Consider the following 22,293-nt stretch of genomic DNA (forward strand, 5'->3'; position numbering starts at 1 on the left):
CAAGTCTATGCAGGACAACATGGGATATATCAAGTATTTTAATACCAAGGGTGGTCACAGATGCTGCTTTTAAGTATGTTAAGTATGTTACTTCAGTTCTACCAATTTCTAATTTTAACAGCTCAGCATTTACTTAGTCACAAACTAAGGTAAAAAGGATCCTCTAGGCTATTTGTTGAATATTAGTAGGTGCCGATCAGAACACAGATTGGAACTTCCCACTGCCTTTACTGTTACACACACCCTCTCTCTCAAAAATAGCATTACCTTGGTAGTACTTTTTTACATTTGAATTTGTGGACCACATTCAAATGTAAAAAGAGTTGGGGAGCATCAAGCATAAAAAACTCATAGGGAGTTCCAAATAAGGGCACTGATTGGCTATATGGTAGCACCACATGGACATAGCAGCCTGCAGAAGGCTTTGTTTGGTAATGTACATGGTCTTTGAGCCTTAAAAACTTGCCACTAAACCACAAATGAACACCTACTTTGAGTTCCCTGGAGGAAAATGAAAAGGGTCGATGAGCAACATGTTGCTCGCAAACCACTGGTTGGGATCAATGGGTTAGAGAAAGAGTAGTGTTTACAGCAAGTGAATCCACTGCACCATGAAGAGCAGAACATGGTAATAAAGTTGGTAGATAATGCAATAGCACCACCAAGGACATATTTACTTGACTATTCTGAACCTACAGTAATAGGAAGGTTTTTGAGTCGGCAACTTATTATTACAAGCGTTTTCAAGATTTTTTTTTAAAACTTTTTGGGAAGGGGGCATAATTCAGTGGTATGCTAATAATATTTCCAAACAGGCAAGTTTGTGGGGATTTTTTTTGGTGAGTTATCACCCTGGGATTTGTTGTTATTCCTATTCCTTGGATACAGTAAGCAATAATTGTTTAAAAAATGTTTACATTTGCCTGGGACAAAACATTTAATCAATTAAACAAAACACTTTTTTCAGAATTTTAATATGATCTCTTTACCGGTCCTGTCGTGTTCTTTTGTCAAGCGTACAGATCTTTATCTCTCCGTCGACTTTTGGTCTTCCGTATTGTGACATAGGCTGATTCTGCAGAAAAACATAAAAAATAACGTCAAATACACTAAATCATTCCGACAACAATAATTCTATAGGATCCAAAAACTAAAAGGAAAGTTTACACTAAAACCAAGTTTTAGGTGAATTACAATTATTAATATTATTCATATATAATACACAAAACCCATGAATATCCTCCAAAATATATCCTTATATTTTCTCATAGGCTGGAGAACTTACATGTGTAAAGTACTTACAGATACCCTGCAAACACATACTCTGTAGTCAACTGTTTAATGTTTCTCTAAATTATGGAATATATATTTTAGGCAACACAATAGCTTTTGCAACCAGAAACCAGCAAATCTGGGGTTCACAATGGCGGGGCATAAAATTACATACACCTTGATAAATTCTCCGAAATTTGAAACAGCTTTTTACACCATTTTTTATGGCAAATTTAATTTTATACAGCATAATAAATATGCCCATATGAGTGTTTATGTTTTTGTTGTTTTTGTTGTTTTTTTAATGTTCCAAGCCTCTTACCCTTCACTAAAGGCACATAGATTCATACCTAGATTCTAATAAAGCAGTTTTATTTAATTACTTCAGGGAAGGGATCTCTTCCTCATGTTTTGTTTTACTTAGGGGCAGATTTACTAAGCTCGAGTGAATTTTCAAAGTCCAAAAGTAAGTAATTTTTTGGATACTTCGACCATCAAATAGGATACTACGACTTCAAATTTAGTTCGACTTCGATTCGAAGTAAAAATCATTCGAATATTCGACCATTCTATAGTCGATGTACTGTCTCTTTAAAAATCCTTTGATTTCAATATTTGCCAAATTAAAGCTACCGAATTGCTATATTAGCCTATGGGGACCTTCCAGTGCATTTTTTAAAGTTTTTAGCATCGAATAAAAATCCTTTGATCGATCGCTAAAAATCGTTCGATTCAAAGCACTTAATCGTTCGATTGAACGATTTTTATTTGATCGATCGAATGCTATTTTAGCGCTTAATCCTTCGAATTCGATATTCGAAGGATTTCAATTCGATGGTCGAATTCCGAGGGTTTTAACCCCTCGAAATTCGACCCTTGATAAATCTGCCCCTTTTAGTTTCTCTAGATTTTAACTATGCATTTTCCATACTCTGTGCTGCTAAACTATGTGGAGCATAAACGTAGCACCCAGTTGTAACTGAAGGGTTCCAGAGTGCATGTTACAGTATAAAAAAACACCAAAGGCATAGAAAAGGGCCTGGATTTTAAGAGAAACTGAAATGAGAAGCCTCAATAACGCAGCAGGTTTTTATTTGTTGACATTCGATATGTCAGTGTTTATACAATGAAAATTAGACTGGTGTTTGCTGTTTTTCACTTGGGCTCAAATACCTTTGCTTCAGATATTAGCTCAGTGAATTGTCCAATTCTGCCCTCTGCTGTCTCTCACAAAAATGTATCCCAAAAATTATCATTGTACTTGTTGCAAAACACAGGTGTAATTCTCCAGGTTGTGAAAATTCATTTTTAATACAATTTGTATGGGTCTGTAGCATTTTTAATGTTTATGTTCACATGTGATACTGTTAAATAATGATGACTGATATGCAAGCTTTGGGTCTAGTTTACTAGTGAGCACATGTTTTTTTGTAGGTGAAGCTGTAACTAGCATGCTGAAAAAAATACAACACCTGTAAAGTGACAATGCACCATGTTACAGTAGAAACACTTGAATTCTGTTCAGTTGCACTACTCAACAGAGGCATTTTGAATAAAAAGGGAACCACTTCCTATCCCCAAATGCTGTTTAATGAGCTGGCCTTGCATGGTCCCATTGTGTTCCAGTTGAACATTCGGGAGGCTTTCTTAAAATAACAAAAGGGCAGTGTACTAAGAACCCAGAATATTTTTAGGGCTTTCAGACTTAAGTCCTTTAGACTTAGACTCCCGTGTCCGATGTTTGGGAAAGGTATAGTAATAATATTTTTAATAATTTTTTAGAATTCTATGTAAATACACACCAAATTCTCGATGGAATGTTGATACTGTTCAATTTCCCGCAGTGTCTCTGTGTCTCTTTTCACTTCATTTACATACTGAGCCAAGTCCTAAGAAAAGGAGACAAGGAAAAACACTAATTGGTATTGTATTTAATTATTAATAACACACCACACATGTAAAAAGTGCTTTAAAATGTGTTAATACAACAGGGGTACATATATTAGTATTATTAACTTAAACAATGAGAATGAGGTCCCTGCCCTGAACAGTTTGAAGTTTATGGAGAGGATACAGAAAACAACAAATTGGGTGAGAAACAGGAGCGGAACTACGGGGGAGCAGGGGGTGCGAGCAGGCCAGGGCCCGCACCCCCTCAGGGCCCCAATTTCTCACCCAATTTGTTGCTTCGCGGCGCATATTCCCGGGCCAGTTCCAGGTGTACGGAGGGGGGCGGGGGCCCGGCTGCGCGTCCCCCTCTAGTTCCGTTTCTGGTGAGAAACAAGTCCATTTGACACGGGTGTGCTGTGGATTGCTTACTCTACAAATTAATTCTTAATGATCTTAAAGGAAATCTTTACCCCCAAAATGAATACTTAAGCAACAGATAGTTTATATCAAATTAAGTGACATATTAAAGAATCTTATCAAACTGGAATATATGTTTAAGTAAATATTGCCCTTTTACATCTCTTGCCTTGAACCACCGTTTCGTGATGGTGTCTGTGCTGCCTCAGAGATCACCTGACCAGATATACTACAACTCTAAGGGGCCGATTCATCAAGGGTCGAATATCGAGGGTTAATTAACCCTCGATATTCGACTAGGAACTAAAATCCTTCGACTTCGAATATCGAAGTCGAAGGATTTAGCGCAAATGCTACGATCGAACGGTCGAAGGATTATTCCTTCGATCGAACAATTAAATCCTTCGAATCGAACGATTCGAAGGATTTAAATCCAACGATCGAAGGAATATCCTTCGATCAAAAAAACTTAGGCAAGCCTATGGGGACCTTCCCCATAGGCTAACATTGACTTCGGTAGCTTTTAGCTGCCGAAGTAGGGGGTCGAAGTTTTTTTTAAAGAGGCAGTACTTCGACTATCGAATGGTCGAATAGTCGAACGATTTTTAGTTCGAATCCTTCGATTCGAAGTCGTAGTCGAAGGTCGAAGTAGCCCATTCGATGGTCGAAGTAGCCCAAAAAATACTTCGAAATTCGAAGTTTTTTTACTTCGAATCCTTCACTCGAATTTAGTGAATCGGCCCCTAACTGTAACAGGAAGAACTGTGGAAGCAAAAGAAAAAACTCGGTCTGGTTATTGGCTCGTGACCAAACATGTATGGTTTGTTTGGTTGGTTTGTGTGCACTGTCAATCCTACAATCCCAGGGGGCGGCCCTTATTTTTTAAAATGGCAGTTTTCTACTTATGATTACCCAATGGCACATACTGCTAGAAAAGTATATTATTATGAAAATGGTTTATTTACATGAAGCAGGGTTTTACATATGAGCTGTTTATGCAATATCTTTTTTATTGAGACCTACATTGTTCAGGGGGTATAGTTTTCCTTTAAAGAATAGAGTTGAATCTTATCTGATGGAAGATGGTAGGGTGTATCAGGGGCTCAAAGAGAATTGGTTTATTGTGTGACTCAGCTCTTGTGGTGAACTGTATGGTCAACAGATTGTCCCAAGAGCATATGGAATGGGAAGGAGTGTTTGGGATAGATAGAACAGAAAGAATAAGCAGAATGTAGGACTTTAAAAGACAGGTAAAAAATAAAAAACATAATGGAATGTGGAACAATTTACAAAACTAAGAACTAAAAAAACACAATAATGACACTCTGCTAGTGCATTTCCACATCAAGTTGACACTGGAGGCTTGTGGAGAGGGTATGCGGCATGTGCCAGGATGTGAGAGGATCTTTTGGAGACGTACTTATTTGATATATTTCGGCTTCTAGTGCTTGTCATCCCTCTAAGAATCTGTTTATTAAAGTCTGTCTTGGTTCATCGCATCACTTCATGAGAAATGTCAGTTTTTACAGTAAAGGCCAATCCAATCCCCCTTTCCTGTTATGGGAGTCTATCAGCTACAGGTAAGGCCTCTTACGAGCAATTTGAAAAAGCACATCCAGTCAGAACCAAGACAAAAACCAAGATACTCTCAGAGCAATATAGCAATAGTAAATTTAGAATTACAAGCAATGTTTTTTTATTTGATGTAATAACCTCATGTATACCTTCATTGCATCCAGAGCAACACGCAGGTTATTTTTTTCTGTAGGTTCCGTGGTATGCTTTACCAGCTCCTGAAATAAAACAAGCAACCAATCACATGAATATAGCAAATAAGCTGCAATAAAATATATCTACACAGACTTGCTGAAATTTAGCTAAGGATAGTTTCTATTTTTAAAGGGCAAGTTAACATGAAAAAAAAACATAATTCTAAGCAACTTTCTAATACACATATATTAAGCCAAACGTTTCAGGAGCCTCACACTGAGGAAGGGAGCGTGAGGCTCCTGAAACGTTTCACTTCATTTCACATACTTAAAGTTTGGAGGTACCATGGGTACACCGTTTGTAAACAGCATCACTTTTTCGTCACAATAGTACTGCTACAGCACTGAAATCCATTCCTCAAAAAAGCAAACAGATTTTTTTATATTTAATTTTGAAATCTGACATGGGGCTTGACATATTGTCAGTTTCCGAGGTTCCCCGCAGTCATGTGACTTGTGCCAGCACTTTAGGATGGAACTGCTTTCTAGCAGGCTGTTATTTCTCCTACTTAATGTAACTGAATGTGTCTCAGTGGGACTTAGCGTTTACTATTGTGTGTTGTTCTTATATCTACCAGGCAGCTGTTATCTTGTTACCTTCCCATTGTTCTGTTGTTAGGCTGCTGGGGGAAAGGGGGGGGTGATATCACTCCAACTTGCAGTACAGCAGTAAAGAGTGACTGAAGTTTATCAGAGCACAAGTCGCATGACTGGGGGCAGCTAGGAAACTGACAATATGTCTAGCCCATGTCAAATTTTAAAATTAAATATATAAATATAAGTTTGCTCTTTTGAAGATGGATTTCAGTGCATAATTCTGCTGGAGCAGCACTATTAACTGATGCGTTTTGAAACAAAAAAATTTCCCATGACAGTATCCCTTTAAGTGCCTTTAACGTTATTTGTAAAGACAAATAACAATTGAACTGCTATTAAAAGCAGCATTTGCTTACCCCCTTGTTGTTACCCTTTTTGGCAACAATGTTGCAAAAGTCTTAGTTCCCCAGCAAAGACAAGTCTGTTAATCAGCTGCCTTGTCTTGTTTCAACAGTCTGAGCCACCAGGTCAGAAAAATAGAAAGGGATTGAATTAATTTATATTGCAAAGTTGCTTAGAATAATGTTTTCTTTTATTCCCTTTAAGGTAAACCATAAAGTCAAATGTTTGCTTATTTTTACCATCTGACTTGTTACAGTCAGGCCATTAGTCACTTCAAGACTGGCCATTTGGTTTGTTACAGCACTTAAGCTTAGTATACGTGATTACAGTATTACAAAGCAAGAGGTAGTAAGGCTAAAGATATATTTGGGCTTTTAAGGATAATACAGTAACATTTTCTGACACATCTGTGCCTTATCTGCAAATATTGAAACAGGGTTAATAGTATAGTATTGTAGAATGCAATAAAAAATAAATAAATACAAACGGGTCCACTGAGTGTTATTACTTCCTTGAGCTTAGGCAGCACTGCTTTTTCAAAGTGATATTTTTATAGAATTAGCATCAGGTCCCACATGCCGTATGAGTTATATCTGTCTTCTGTTCCTAATCATACCCCAAACAGTTATCAGTCGGGATGTGCACTATATCACATCCACCTAATTAAATGATAACCTGAAGGAGGCCTGTGCCTTACAAACTGCATTAAATCTCCCCATAGATGCGAAGATTCTTCTTGCCGAATGACCGAATTTAAGGGAAGTCCGACCAATCCTTCAAAATTATTGTGCGGTTAGTGGGATTCGAACGATCGTACATCTTACGATTTTTCGGCCGACATCTGTCAGGAAATTGATCGGTCAGGTCAAAAAATCTTTGTCGGCCCCAGTGCAATCTATCTGTGTTTGCAGGGCCAAGCAGGCAGCTCCCCTTTGTTTTCCTGGCAAATTGGTCTTTTTAGTTGATGATAAATGCGTACGATCGTTCTGAGAAAATCGTGGTCTCAAGCTATACAGTGTCCAATTTCTCTGCATATACCTTTAATAGCCCCTAGTTCAAGGTAACAGGAGATACAAGGTCCAATGGGAAATGCTGAAATGATCAAGCCAATCCTTTATTTGGAAAATTGCTGTGTTTTGATATTTTGAAGGTAGGATCCCACCACCTAGTCAGGGCACATTTATGGTTAATGACACTTTTTTAAAATGTATTTATGATTTGCTATTTTTAAAGTTTTATTTATGGTTTTAGAGGGACAAACCATTTTGATGCCAGTCTAAAACTATGTTGTTGTATCAGTATAAGCAGTGGCTTAACTATAGAGGGAGCAGACTCCATGGTTAAAAGTAAGGCTCAGATTTTTCTTAATGTATTCTGCCAAAAAATTGTCATCGTGGACAAGACTAACAGGCATTATATTCAGTTTTTTAATTAAGAACTGTACATTTAAAGAAAAAGTAATACAGACAATTTATTCTCTAATAAAAAAAAACCTGCAAGGAAGAAAGAACTAAACCCTACAAAGCCTTTTATTGGCTAGACATATGTAGAGGCCTTTAAAGATGAACTTACTTGGAGCAGTAGATGGTATTTCAGAACTCTCTGCATAGGGACTACCAAGAGATCTCTCAGGGTGAATTTTCCATTATTTGCTCGTTTAGAACATTCCTGTCGAGAATAATAATAATAATTATGATCATGGCACTGCTGATTCGTTTAAATTCCATTGCACAAAGAGGTACTCTTGTAACAATATAGTAAATATTAACATGCAGTAACTGCAGAGCTGCTTTTAGCAAAGCACCAGTGTTTTAAGCAAGGGGCTTTTCATAAAGTACAGCATTTATAACTGATGTCTGTTTGCTGTTTCACTTGAAGTTGGGAGACCACTGAGCATGCAGCTTCAGACTTTGCTTCAACACAGATATATTGGAGGAATTGGCATACCCACTTTCTTAGCAAAGGCCAAAGGGTAACTCAGAGGCACACTGACAGCTAAACCAATATTTTTTTTTCTACATACCTTTATATTTATACTAGTACAGCACATCTACTGCATAACTATTTATTGATACCATGAGTGCATTTGTACTTGTTTCACTGGGCACAAGTCTGTTACACACAACCCACCGTGGGAACCCTGGAGCGGGTGCGTTCCTAAGTGACCCCTTATGAGTAATCATATTATACATTTACTGCTTTACATCAGGAGTAGTCAATAATATCCCATTCAGATTTTCCAGTTCTCTAGAAAGGTGTTTAATAAAGTGCTGCCAATATAGATATTAATAGCAAACAGTTTTTCATTCGGCTCCTACCTCCAGTTTCAATCGGACATCCTCTCTGGTCTTGGAGATGTTATCCAAAAGAGATATGGCTAATTCTACTTGGCTGCAATATTCCCCATAGATAAGAAGCCTAAAACAAGCAAAAAAAATATGTTTTTGTTGTGAGCGTTCATCTGTCACATAAAGAAACATATTTAATAAGCAAAGCAGACAGGAATAGCACTAACTTACCCAAAGCAACTCTCTAACTCATGACAGAACATGCCACTGCAGTGCCCCAATGGGTCAGCATTCAGTCATACTCTGAACAGCAGAATCATTCATGTGTGTCAGTATGTATTATTTTTAATTAATAGGCTTGACTGAGTGATATAGTTAAAAAATATATGGTATTTTAATAGTTATTTTCTTTACAACAGAACTTTTTTTTAACGGCTGATACATTTTAATCCACAGCGTCTGTCTATGCATTCTGCTGATTTTCAACAGAGCCTTTGCATTTTGCATTTTGCTGTAAATAAATTTTACCTAGTAAAACTTTTGTAACAAAATTGCAAATATCCAATTTTATTGGCAGTATATACCTTTCTTTGTATGTTAGGAAGATCACGTAAAGGTTCTGGCTATTCCGGTGGTTGGCAGAGTCCTTAATTTCCTTCATCAAGTTCTTGTGTACCTCTACCATTTCCTAAAGAATACCATACAGAATTAAGAAAAACAAAATTATATCATAACATATGACGCAACAGTTGGTGTGTATTCAGCAAAACCAAATCAAAATACATTTTAGAAACACATGCCACCAACACAGAAGCAGGATTTGGAGTCGGTACATAACTCCTAAACTTTGACTCCAACTCCTCATGTTATGGTACATCCAACTCCTCTGTTTTTTTTTCAAAGTAATTAAAATATAATGTAGTGTTGCTCAGCACTGGTAAAAGCTGTGTGTTGGCTTTAGAAAGAATACTATAGTTTATGTAAACAAGCTGCTGTGTAAAAAAGGCATACATAGCAAGGTTACATAGCAAATATCAGATAAAACACCGTTGTATTAGACAGGGCATATATGTTATATGCTATGTAACCTGTTCCTTTTCTCTATTTTTCAAGTTTGAATAGCTGCCCCATAGCTATACAGCAACTTGTTTATAGTTGTGTTTCTAAAGCAAACAGGCAGCTTTTAACAGTGCATATATTATATGTTAATTACTTTAAAATGCTTTCATTTTTTGGTCCTACTGTTCCTAATATATTTTCCATGTTGATGTTGAAAGACAAGGCGTTTTATCACTGCCAAAGTTCAGAAAAATAAATCACACCCTTTGGAAATTCTAAACAAAAATCAAACGAAAATCAAAGTTAAACTACATAAACCAAAAACAACTGGAAAACCTAAAACAACTTATATATTAATTGCACCTGGTATAGATCTGTAGAATAGCTGTTAAATACAATTTACAACAGAATTGCTTCTGCCATATTCTCCTTCACTGAAGTTATTTAAGGAATTGTTCAGTATAAAAATAAAAACTGGTTAAATAGATAGGCTGTGCAAAATAAAACATGTTTCTAATACAGTTAGTTAGCCAAAATGTAATCTATAACGGCTGGATTGAATGGATGTCTAACATAACAGCCAGAACACTACTTGGCTCTTTGCAGCTCTCTTGGTTTCCACTGATTGGTTACCAGGCAGTAACCAATCAGAGACTTGAGTGGGGCCACATGTGTCATAACTGTTGCTTTTGAATCTGAGCTGCATGCCGAGGATCAGTTACAACCTCACTGAATAGTTTTGTCTCATGTGGGCCCCCTTCAAGTTGCTGACTAACTGAGAGTTAGAGAGCTAAAAAGTAGGAAATAATGTTTTGGCTATTATGTCAGACATCCAGTCACTGCAGCTTTTATACATTACATTTTTGGCTAACTAAGCATATCAGAAACATTTTATTTTGCACATACTATCTATTTACCCAGTTTTTATTTTTACACTGAACTGTTCCTTTAAATCTGATTTGATTATTTTCAGTATTTGTATTTAAAGTTATTAGGAGTCAGAGTGGGTACATTTTTGGCGACTTCAACTCCAGATACCCAAAATTGTTTCCAACTCCATGACTCTTACTCCACAGCTCTGCATAGAAGTGTCATTGCCATCATATGCATCTAATGGCATCAACGATTTAAAACTTGTGATTGAACATTACACATTGGGGAATGGAAGATAAAAGAAAGAAAACGAGTAGTAAAGAATATAACTAAAAACTTCCCACTCCCAGTCTCAACGCAACTATTTTTTTTCCAAGGAAGCAAAATATATTTGGATATGAATCACCAGGCTATGAACAAACAGCTTTAGAGCTGTTCCATAATTAGTCCTTTCCACTAGTCCTAGGCAACAGATCTCTGGGAGTAATGACAGGTTATTAATCAAACCGTCCTGTTACTCTTTTGCCTTTATATTTTTCTTGAGATAAGAATGAAGCAAAATTCTCAGTACCAGTAAGTTAATAGTTTAGAGGCCTACATAAACCCCTCATTATTTTTAGCTGGTAGAGACCTTTATTAAGACAATGCACCAATGCAGTGGAGTCAAAATGGCAATTTTAGAATGGGCCCAGGCAATGATGAACAATAGTTGTACTATTTTAAATGTGCACTAATGCCAAAACAGCATGCCTCTAATGTAAATTATAGCCCTGTTTTTAAAAGTAAAGTTGGGCTTGTGTATACTATGCATGTTTACATGAACCACACATCCATTGAACGTATATAATACTATAATTTCATGTTCTTTTACTCACAGAAATATTAATGAAAACATTCTGTATGTCTGTTGGTGTCAGAAAATTTTTCAAAGGTTCCATGAAGAACTGCAAATGCAAAAATGAAATCAGCTATGATTCAGTTAAAAGACGGAACTTATAATAACGTTTCAAAATACTGTTGTACTGTACACCCATATGTAGAACATTTTAAATGTTCATTCACACCCACTCTACCTTTTCAATTGAGTCTAATGTTTCTGAATATTTTTCCTCAGTCTGTTTAATTTCTAGCAAACAGCAGCTCCGAACATCACTCTCGGCAGACCTCTGAAAAGCACAAAATATAAACTGCTCTAAAAAAACACATGTTAAAAGTCGGATTCCATTGCATAAATATAAAACATACATGTAAATAGTAAATTATTTAATTTGTGATCCATACTGCTGGTGTATTTTTATATGGCAGCTGAAATGATTACAAACGAACAGTCAGGACTCTTACATTGGGCAAAGCAGCTTCAGCCTTCATAAGATCTTCATAAACTTCCCCTCCATCATCTTCCTGATAAACGGAGTCATAGTACAACTCTTCATCTTCATCAGCTCCGGATTCACTTTAAGTGTGGAAAGAAGATGTTGCATTATCATTGGATTCAATCAGTATAATATCTCGGAATAGTAATGTTTTTGTTGCACTGCAGGCAGCTGCAACTGAAAACAACCCATGAAAGGGACACTTTTAAAGGAGAACTAAATCCTAAAATGAATATGGCTAAAAATGCCATATTTTATAAAGTGAACTTATTGTACCAGCCTAAAGTTTCAGCTTCTGAATATCGGCAATGATCCAGGACTTTAAACTTGTCACAGGAAGTCACCATCTTGGAAAGTGTCTGTGACACTCACATGCTCAGTGGACTCTGAACATCTGTTGAGAAGTTAAGGTTAGGGGTCATCGCAAATTAACAAGCAGAAAAAAAGGTTGGCCTGTAATATAAGATGATGCTACAGGGCTGATTATTAAATTATGATACCAATAATCTGTACTGATTACTAATCAGCCTTATATGTACAGTATATTGTGTATTGGTCCCTAAGCTCAGTAAGTGAGAGCAGCACAGAGCATGTGCAGTGAATTAGCAGAAAAAAAGATGGGGAGCTACTGGGGCATCTTCAAAAGCACAGAAAATCCCTGCAAAAGGGCTGTGGTTGATTTGGGCTGGTACAGAAGCGCAAAACATAATGTACGACATTTCTAGCTACTTCTTTAGTTAAGATTTAGTTCTCCTTTAAGGCTGCATTTATGGTTGCTCAAGCCTGAACCTGACGTGAATTTGCCCAATTCACACTGGCTTCGAGCTAAAAAGTCTGTGATTTCTGTAATTCCTGGGACTTGGGACCTTAAAGCCGATGAAGTTTTTTTGTAAGAAAAGCAAGTTTGTAAATATTATAGAAATTGCCTAACGTTTTTGGTTCAAAACCAGCATGAATTATGAAAATTCACATCAGGTTGTCTTGATGATTGCTGGAGCTGAAAATCCTGAGCAATTATAAATGGGGGCCAAGGGGTTGTGAAGCTTTACTAGACTATTCTGCACATACAGATAAAACACATGGGCAAAAATAGATATTAACAGTACGAATAAACATGGGATTAATAGTAGCATTTTTAGAACTGAAACAAATAGCACTGAAAATAACCCAAACTTCTAGCATTCCCCTAGTATTCCACGATCCCAGATAATGACTTTTGTAATTTGCAAGATAGTAGTAAATAAATCAATGCTTATGCCTGTAAGTAAACAACGATTATTGCATGGAAACATGTAAAGTTTTGTACTAAACGGGTACCCAGGTGAAAGGAATTAAGTCTCTTCCCTAGGGTGCACAGCAGTATTATATCAGTTAGAGATTATGTCTATGACGTTTTACATTCAAGTTATGATATTCAGTTTCTAGTAATGATAAGCCTAATACAACTGGACTTTTGGAATTTCTTGAAAACTTTTCACCACTCATTCGAGCGTATTCTTCTGTTTAACTTAATGGTTTAACTTAGTGGTAACATATTTCCCCTTAGGGGTCATTTTTACGTGAAAACATTCAAAACGTGCCCAATCTTTCTATATAATAGAGACTTCCCATACCCTTAACCTGTTTACCCTTATTTGGTCTGTAATTCAGTAATATCACATCCGAGCACTGGAGACCAAAACTAGATGGGGCCTTGCTAGTTCTTTGTAAAGCAGAAGAGTGACCCTTTCCTCCAATGAATCTATACCCTTTTTAATACAACAAAACATAGAGCCAAGTTTATTATCCACAAGTATCCCTAGATCTTGCTTCATCACAGAATTGGTTAACAAAGCTGCATCAAGGTATAAATGGCTTGCATATTTCTACATCCCATGTGCATGACTTTACATGTATCAGCACCGAATTGCATGTGCTACTTAGCCACCCAGAATGGTAGATGGTCCAGATCCTGTTGCAAGGATGCTATATCCTGGATTGAATGAATTGGCTTGCACAGTTTATTGTCGTCTGCAAACACTGATACATTACTTACAGGTAACTCAAAGCAGAACCCTGAGGCACCCTGCTCCAAGAAGGGAATGTGCTTTTGACAACCATGCTCTGTGCATGAACCTTTAGCCAGTTTTCTGTCCATGTGCAAACAGCATAACTAAGAACAACCTTAGTTTTGAAAGTAGTATAAAAATTAGTTTTAAGTATTTATGTAGCATTGTATCAAATACTTTGTCAATATCCAAATAAATCATATCTACTGCAGCCACATTGTCGAACTTGCTACTCTCTTTGTCATAAAAAGAGACATTAACTATCCTTCATAAAGCCATGTTGATTACTGTTCATAATGTCAATCTCCAGAATATAATCTTGAATATGATCCCTTAACAAACCTTAAACAATTTACCCAACACAGATGACGAACTAAGAGACCCTCCACTCATAACTGCTGTTTTCTGTGTAAGTATGCATTTCAGCTCCAAAATCCACTCCATTTGTCTGCACACAGGCTATAAAAGCTCCCCAACTGCAGAAAATTGTGTGTGTGCGGATCTGTGAAAATCTTGCTGTTGCTAAGGGACCTAGCCGGGTCAACGGAGGGACAGCACCACCAGTAAATTAAATATCAATTGCAGGAGTGCGGTGGATTCATGAAATTAAAATGCACCCAGGCTAAGGTAATGGCTGTGCTGACACATAAGACATAAAAAAATGAATAGAGGGTCTGTTTCTTGATCTGTGCTTATGCAAACTGAAAAACAGCCCAGTATCATTAGATTCATAGTATATATATATAGTATATATATTATAGTATATAATAGAATTACATCAGCTTTCCACCAAAACAGAGAAGGAAGTTTACAACACCACTTTTACCCCAGAGGTTTCACAGCCATTTACACTTCCAGTCATGTAATGTGAAAAATTGACACATGCCTCAATGAGATTCACTGTACCATTGTGACTGGATCATCCTTTCACACCTCTCTAAGATTCACTACTGTGATTGTTTGTTGGTGACTATATTACCCTTAAAAGTTTAAAATGCTTGAGAATTTCCTACCAATTAGCGTGACTCTGGTTACTGGTGAAATATTTACAAGATATTCAGAAAGTCCAGTTGCTTTAGGCAGGGCTGTCAGGGCTGTATTTATATATAAGCCCCTTAGAATTCAGCTGCTGCAGAGACTTTCAGCTTATTTACTAGAATAAAAAAAATACTTAACCCACTCTAAACAGGGATGGAAGGATATAAAAAGATGATTATGATTATGTAAAACCTGAAGGAGCTCAATAATCTAAGACCACCTGGTTTATAAATCTAGATGGGCATAGGTTTGCTAATGTCTTCTTGTGTTTTAAGGACATTAGGATGGGCTTTCACTAGATATAAGGTCATTCATTTATGAAATTGCAAGGGTCAAGGAAATTTTGTCCAAGGCATTCAGAAGATAGTGAGATATTTTATTTAACCAGGGCATCAACTGAGATCAATTCAATTAGGTTGTAAACTGTTCTGGTAGAACATGTGGTTTTTATGTTATATATTAAATAAATGGAATCTAGCCTCATTAGACCTATTTTTCTGCAAAGTTGCCAGGTACTCTAACCTACAGTACTAATTGGCTTTAATTAGAGTACTAATAAACTACATTCATTGGTTTCAAGCTACATTTTTTAGCGTTTGTTTAAAACCTATTCACTTCTTTACAGGCTTAATGATGTGTTAGAGCTTTGGTGAGTAATTTAGTGGTTTGAAAGAGAAGACATTAGCAAGTTTAATTACATGTTTTATGTTAATGGCCACATTAGTCTGGGGAATAATGCCTTAACTGTATAGTTCTGGATCCTTCAAAACATCTCTAAACTTAATTAAAGTACTGACAGCAAATAAAGTTCTATGTGTCTCAGTCTCTGGGTCTCCTGAAAGATAAACAGATACAGTAAATATAATTCTGTTCTCTTAAAATGTATCTGCCATAATTAGCAAATGATGAACAATTTCCACTAGTGATATTGCATATGGGACATTTTGTAAAGTCTCGTGCATTGAAATATATAGTGAATAATGTACCCACTGTAAAATATGAGGATATTATACCTCACTAAGTAGTTCTATATATACACAAACTGCTGCATACAGTTGGAGTATAAGCATCTTGCCAAGATGGAAAACAAAGGTTATAATATGGCTCATAGTTCCCTGTAAAATGCCAGAATAGGCAGAAAATGTAGATGAAGGCTGAATCAGAACTTGGCCTAACTATGCATACCAGAATTATCCCCTAGAACAATATTTAGAATAATGACATCTTTTGTATTAAGAGTTGTGTATCAAGAGTTTTATTCGGTTTACTGAATTGAAATAAAAAATTGATGCAACACATACTCAATTAAATCTGGCAGAGCTTTGTAAATATCTTCATCCTGAACACTTTCCTCTGTAGGGAATGGCCTGGAAAAACAAATGCAAGATCATATAAATGTATAGATAAATTATTTTCATGTCCCTTCAACATAAACATTGTTAAACAGACAAGCACCAACCAGAACACAGCCTGCCTACTGTTGGGATCTGAGATGCATATATTTTTAAACACTAGCATATAGGCTTTCTATAGGAAACCCTAAGTTTGAGGAGCAATGTCCTTTCTTACTACATGTATGGGATCCATTATCCGGAAACCCGTTATCCAGAAAATTCCGCATTACGGAAAGGCCATTTTCCATATACTCTATTTTATCCAAATAATCCAAGTTTTTAAAAAATAATTTCCTTTTTCTCTGTTATAATAAAACAGTACCTTGTACTTGATCCCAACTAAGATATAATTAATCCTTATTGGAAGCAAAACCAACCTATTGAGTTTACTAAATGTTTACATAATTTTCTAGTAGACTTAAGGCATTAAGATTCAAACTATGGAAATATCTATTATCCAGAAAGCCCCAGGTCCTGAGCATTCTGGATAACAGGTCCCATACCCATATTACATATTTAAAAGATACTAAGTTCTAATATACATTAAAAACTGTTGATAAAAAAGTTTTTAAAAGAAAAAAAGTAAGAAAATGCAACTCTAAGCAACCTTCATATATATATATATTCATGTGAAAGTGAATTGTACTGTAAATTATTTTTACAGTACTGAATTATTTAATTTTTTTCTATTAACGGAAATGTGTGGGGTGCTGTAATTTATGTAAAAGGAAATTAGAGATGCACCGAATCCACTATTTGGATTCGGCCGAACCCCCAAATCATTTGCGAAAGATTCGGCCGAATACCGAACCGAACCCTAATTTGCATATGCAAATTAGGGGTTGGAAGTGGAAAACATTTTTTACTTCCTTGTTTTGTGACAAAAAGGCACACAATTTCCCTCCCCGCCCTAATTTGCATATGCAAATTAGGATTCGGATTCGGTTCGGCCGGGCAGAAGGATTCGGCCGTATCCTGCTGAAAAAGGCCGAATCCTGGGCGAATCCCGAACCGAATCCTGGATTCGGTGCATCCCTAAAGGAAATGCACACCTTTATGAATACCACAACCAGTTATTTTTCCTGAATGATTCCAGGGCATTGTAAAATCACACATAAGGAGAAAAGCACTAATTTATAGATCAGTCTTTAGTCAGGGCTCCCCTTGGCACATAAAATGAGTACATTTATAGTAGAATATTGGTATATCATCAGCAAATACATACATTTGCCACAAATAAAGGTAATACTTTAAAGATAAGTTTAAAAGGGTGTTTCACCTTTATGATAACTTTTAGTATGTTATAAAATTGCTAATGCTCAAGAACTTCATTTGTTTAATTATTTGACTTCTTCCTCTGACTCTTTGCAGCTTTCAATGGGGTCATTAAGCCAGTCTAAAAACAAATGCTCTGTAAGGCTACATATATATTGCTATTACTACTTTTTATTACTCATCTTTCTCTTTAAGCCCTCCCCCATTCAAATTCCAGTCACTTATTGCTAGGGTAATTTGGGCCCTAGCAACGAGATTGCTGAAATTACAAACTGCTGAACAAAAAGCTAAATAGTTTAAAAACTGCAATAATTGCAAATTGTCTCAGAATAGCATTCTCTATATCAAACTAAAAGTTAATTAAACTCTGAACAACCTCTTTATATAAGTCAGCGCTGTGATTTGAGTAAATAGTAAGTGCATCCATGCTTTCTGTCTAAGCCAGGTAAAATATAGAGAAAACTATGACTAGGTTATATTGTTTCTCGTCTGACTCCTACATTTGTTTTGGGGGGTTCGGAAAAAAGAAAAATGTAATACTGACTACATGTATAAACAATTCATATGTTTTTTCATAATCCTGAATTTTAACAGTAAGAAAATATTACTAACCTTATTCCAGCTGACAAAGAAATGGTTGTATGGGATAGTTTCGATAAAGTCTCAATCACCTGAAAATACAGTTGTGGTATACAGTTATTCAATTATGTGCTAACCAGAAAATCATATAAATACAGAGACTAAAAAAGATTATTCACATGTACAAGTTTGTTATTAAAGTTGCTGATTCTTTCACAGGGTGCTTAATTTGCTAATGCCAGAAACAGACGTGCCAAAATATCTGTGAAATCCACAGTACACTGCACGAGGGGTAGTTCACCTTTCAATCAACTATTATTATGATGTGGAGAGTGATATTCAGGGACTTTGAATTTGTAATATTGCACTGATTTAGTAAGAGTCTTTAAAGGAACAGTTCAGTGTGAAAATACAAACTGGGTAAGTAGATAGGCTGTGCAAAATAAAAAATGTACCTAATATAGTTAGTTAGCCAAAAATGTAATGCATAAAGGCTGGAGTGAACAGATGTCTAATAAAACAGCCAGAACACTACTTCCTGCTTTTCAGCTCTATAACTGAGCTAGTCAGAGACTTGAAGGGGAGCCACATGGTACATTTCTGTTCAGTGAGTTTGTAATTGATCCTCAGCATTCAGCTCAGATTCAAAAGCAACAGATATGACCAATGTGACCCCCCCTCAAGTCTCTGATTGGTTACTGCCTAGTAACCAGGGGAACCAGTCAGTGTAAACCAAGAGAGCTGAAAATCAGGAATTTTGCACAGTCTATTTACCCAGTTTTAATTTTTACACTGAACAATTCCTTTAAAGAGGTTGCTTGCCTTTAAATGAACTGTTATTGTGATGTAGAGAGTGATATTCTAAAACAATTTGAAATTGGTTTTCATTTTTTATCACTTGTAGTTACTTAGATTGTTATTCAGCAGCACTCAAGTATGCAGTTTCAGCAATCTGGTTGCTAGGGTCCAGAATAGCCAAACAACCATGCAGTGATTTGAATAGGAGAATGGAATATGACTAGGAGCCTAAATAGAAAGATGAGTAATAAAAAATAGCAATAACAATACATTTGTAGCCTTATAGAGCATTTGTTTTTAGATGGGGTCAGTGACCCCCATTTGAAAGCTGGAAGACATCAGAAGAAGAAGGCAAATAATTCAAGAAGTATAAAAAGAAATGACAAAGTTGCTTAGAATTGTCCATTCTATAACATACTAAAAGTTAACTTATAATAGAACAACCCCTGTTGGGTTTAGTAAAATACTAAATTCAATATAAACTGCAAAGAAGTGCCATACACAACTCACCTGGATTCCAATGTTAGGCTTGAGTAGAAACTCATATCAGTCTGAATTTTACTTTCCTTAGCTTCACTACAGTTTAAGTACAGCTAACCAACCAGAGCCTAAAAAACAGGTGCCCAGCGAACCAATTTCCCGAAATGTTCAATGACGCAAGTATCATACATTCCTGGGAAAAATAGTCACAGTGCAGTAGCACACAAGTATGTTGGATTTCTAGAAAATACATGAATTCTAGGAGTATTCTGCTTGCACTGGCAGCAAAATATTATTATAATAATAAAATACAAGACATAAGGAAAAGATTAAGAGAAAAATAATGATTAGAAATTAGTTTTAGGTGAGAATATATTTAATAGACAGAAGTAGATCAGCAAACTTGGATTAAGGCATCCACAGTACAGTACATACAATGTTTACTCAATGAATCTGTGCAAGCACCACTAGAGGGAGATATATACTCAAGTTTGTTGTATTTAATGGATACTGTCTCTTACAAACATACAAAATAGTTCTCTTTCCAGTAGTGATGTGCGAAATCTTTTGCTCATCACTAGTGGACTTCAAAGGATAAGTTGGGTATTTATCCATTGGTAAACTATCGAAAAACAACTGATCTGGAAAAAGTGGTGGAAGGTGAACGACCCTTTTAAACTGAAGAAGTCACACCATTCCTCAAATTTAAAATAATAAATAGACAGTAGAAAGAAAGTCTTATATTGACCTTTCCATTAGTGGTCCTGGAAAACAACTAACTTTGCAGAAAACAAAAAATAGGCCAAATGATAGCCCTGATTTGCAAGGGTTTAGGTTCATCAGCTAGCCAGCATGTAAAGCTGTAGTTCCTCATACCATTCGGCTTTCGGCAAATAATTGAAAAACTATAAAAAATAAAAAATTGAAGGCCAATTGAAAAGTTTATAGGATCAGCAAACTCTTCCTTAACATATGTTAGATTCCTTAATTAATTGCTATCATCCAGTGCATCCAGCCTCCCAATCCATTCATCTTTAACCTATGAAAATCAGGGGGTTATTTAGGAAAACCCATATTTTTCTGGTGGGGGTTGTAAAGGGGAAAAAACAAAGTTGTAGTTTTTGGGCACCAAATCTGAAAAATAACAATTTTATCAAGTCTTTTCCCACACCAAGTTTTTCAAGTTGTTTTATTGATAAATAAAGCAGAATTGTGGATCGGAGTTTGATCGAAGTTGTTTTACTAAAATAATGAGAACATTTTTAGTAGATAATCCCCTAAACCTATGGGAGCATGTGCAATTGAAGCTGAATCCTGACTAGGCCCAACTGCATATGCTCCTGCAGGCTTCACATTGGCGAAGATAGCCGAAAAATGCAAACGGGCAGAAGATGGTGCTCGGGAACTCTTCACCTTTTTGACTAATGCACAGTGCATGGAGGAAGATGGGATAATGGCAGGCAGTTAAGGTGGGCTTTTGTTGCTAGGAGGGGTTTAGTTCTCCTTAAATGCAACTCAGGGTTTTTGCTCAGCAGGACCAAAAATAAGAACTGTATCAACTAATGTATCAGTTTAGAATATAGTCAGTGAGCCCCCTCCAAGAGCTGCTTCAGAAAGTCATAAGAAGGTGAAAAATGAAGCTTTTAACTGCATTATTAAAAAAAAATAGAAAGTAACCGAAAAAAGGCTTTATTTCTGGTAAACTATCGGAAAACAACTGATCTGGAAAAAGTGGTGGAAGGTGAACGACCCCTTTAAACTGATAAAGTCACACCATTCCTCAAATTTTAAATAATAAATAGTCTTATATTGGCCTTTCCATTAGTGGTCCTGGGAAACAACTAACTTTGCAGAAAACAAAAAATAGGCAAAATGATAGCCCTGATTTGCAAGGGTCTAGGGTCATCAGCTAGCCAGCATGTAAAGTTGTAGTTCCTCACACCATTCGGCTTGTGATCAGACCCAATCCATCTGATGCAATATTTCCTGCTGTCTCACATGTAGCCAGTAAGCTATCTGACTCAGGAAGATGTGGGATTTGATTTCTGGTAATGCTTTTGTGTCGGGTCCTTGTGACCTTGGTCAAGTGACATCTCCCAGTGCCTCAGATATAAAACTTATACTAAAAAACTCTGCAGATTCTGCTTTTCCCTGATATCATCTGTATGTGGCACCCCAAAGAACTACAATGTGCAGTGTGTAGCAGAGTGCAGAGCTCAAGGAATTAGGCATTAGGAAAAATTTTAATGTATCGCTCTGTTGATGGTTGTTGTAGGTAACCCTGAAAAAGAGGTATATTTATTACAGCATTCATATTAATAATCCACCACTTTACGGGTACGGGTACATATTTAATGGTCTCTGATACAGCAGCATTCAGGGTATGCATTACTTATAGGTGTTAATATATCAATTAGATTTGTCTAGCAAATTGTAGGGCATAAATAAAAGAATAAATTGCTCAACCATTTCCAATCACCCCATTATATCCTGTTCTGCTCTACCTATTTTAGAAGGTTCTCCCGATACGCTTGGTTAGTAATTGTGCCCAGTGCATATGGCATAGGTATAAGTTAGTAGAGCACTGCACATAGAGGTTTATTAAGCAGAGAGAAAACAGTATTTCCTTTTTTGCCCATCACAGAGCTACAATCATATATAGCAGCCTTATAAAAGAAATACAGGGCAAATATAAAAGTGACTTTCCCTTTAATACCACAAAAATGTTGTTCATCTCAATACAACCCCAGTAAATCTTGTCCATGAGATCAGATCAGTATTGGAAAGTATTGCCAATGTCA

At 36.3% G+C, this 22,293-nt stretch overlaps 1 protein-coding gene across 2 annotated transcripts in view; it reads right to left on the bottom strand.

The window, feature by feature from the left end:
• The window catches only part of vav3.S (vav guanine nucleotide exchange factor 3 S homeolog), a 122,379-nt gene that overhangs the window by 47,626 nt on the left and 52,460 nt on the right, over nucleotides 1-22,293 (bottom strand). For both annotated transcript variants that reach the window (XM_041561562.1, XM_018261087.2), the window contains exons 3-13: nucleotides 18,248-18,306; nucleotides 16,268-16,333; nucleotides 11,849-11,960; nucleotides 11,581-11,673; nucleotides 11,383-11,451; nucleotides 9,160-9,263; nucleotides 8,606-8,705; nucleotides 7,860-7,955; nucleotides 5,304-5,372; nucleotides 3,075-3,161; nucleotides 990-1,075 (exon numbers count right to left, since the gene is read on the bottom strand). In XM_041561562.1, the coding sequence (XP_041417496.1) occupies nucleotides 990-1,075; nucleotides 3,075-3,161; nucleotides 5,304-5,372; nucleotides 7,860-7,955; nucleotides 8,606-8,705; nucleotides 9,160-9,263; nucleotides 11,383-11,451; nucleotides 11,581-11,673; nucleotides 11,849-11,960; nucleotides 16,268-16,333; nucleotides 18,248-18,306 (941 nt within the window). The remainder of the gene's footprint in view (nucleotides 1-989; nucleotides 1,076-3,074; nucleotides 3,162-5,303; nucleotides 5,373-7,859; nucleotides 7,956-8,605; nucleotides 8,706-9,159; nucleotides 9,264-11,382; nucleotides 11,452-11,580; nucleotides 11,674-11,848; nucleotides 11,961-16,267; nucleotides 16,334-18,247; nucleotides 18,307-22,293) is intronic.

The sequence above is a fragment of the Xenopus laevis genome, chromosome 4S, assembly GCF_017654675.1.
Source record: "Xenopus laevis strain J_2021 chromosome 4S, Xenopus_laevis_v10.1, whole genome shotgun sequence".
In the NCBI taxonomy this organism is placed as follows: Eukaryota; Metazoa; Chordata; class Amphibia; order Anura; family Pipidae; genus Xenopus; species Xenopus laevis.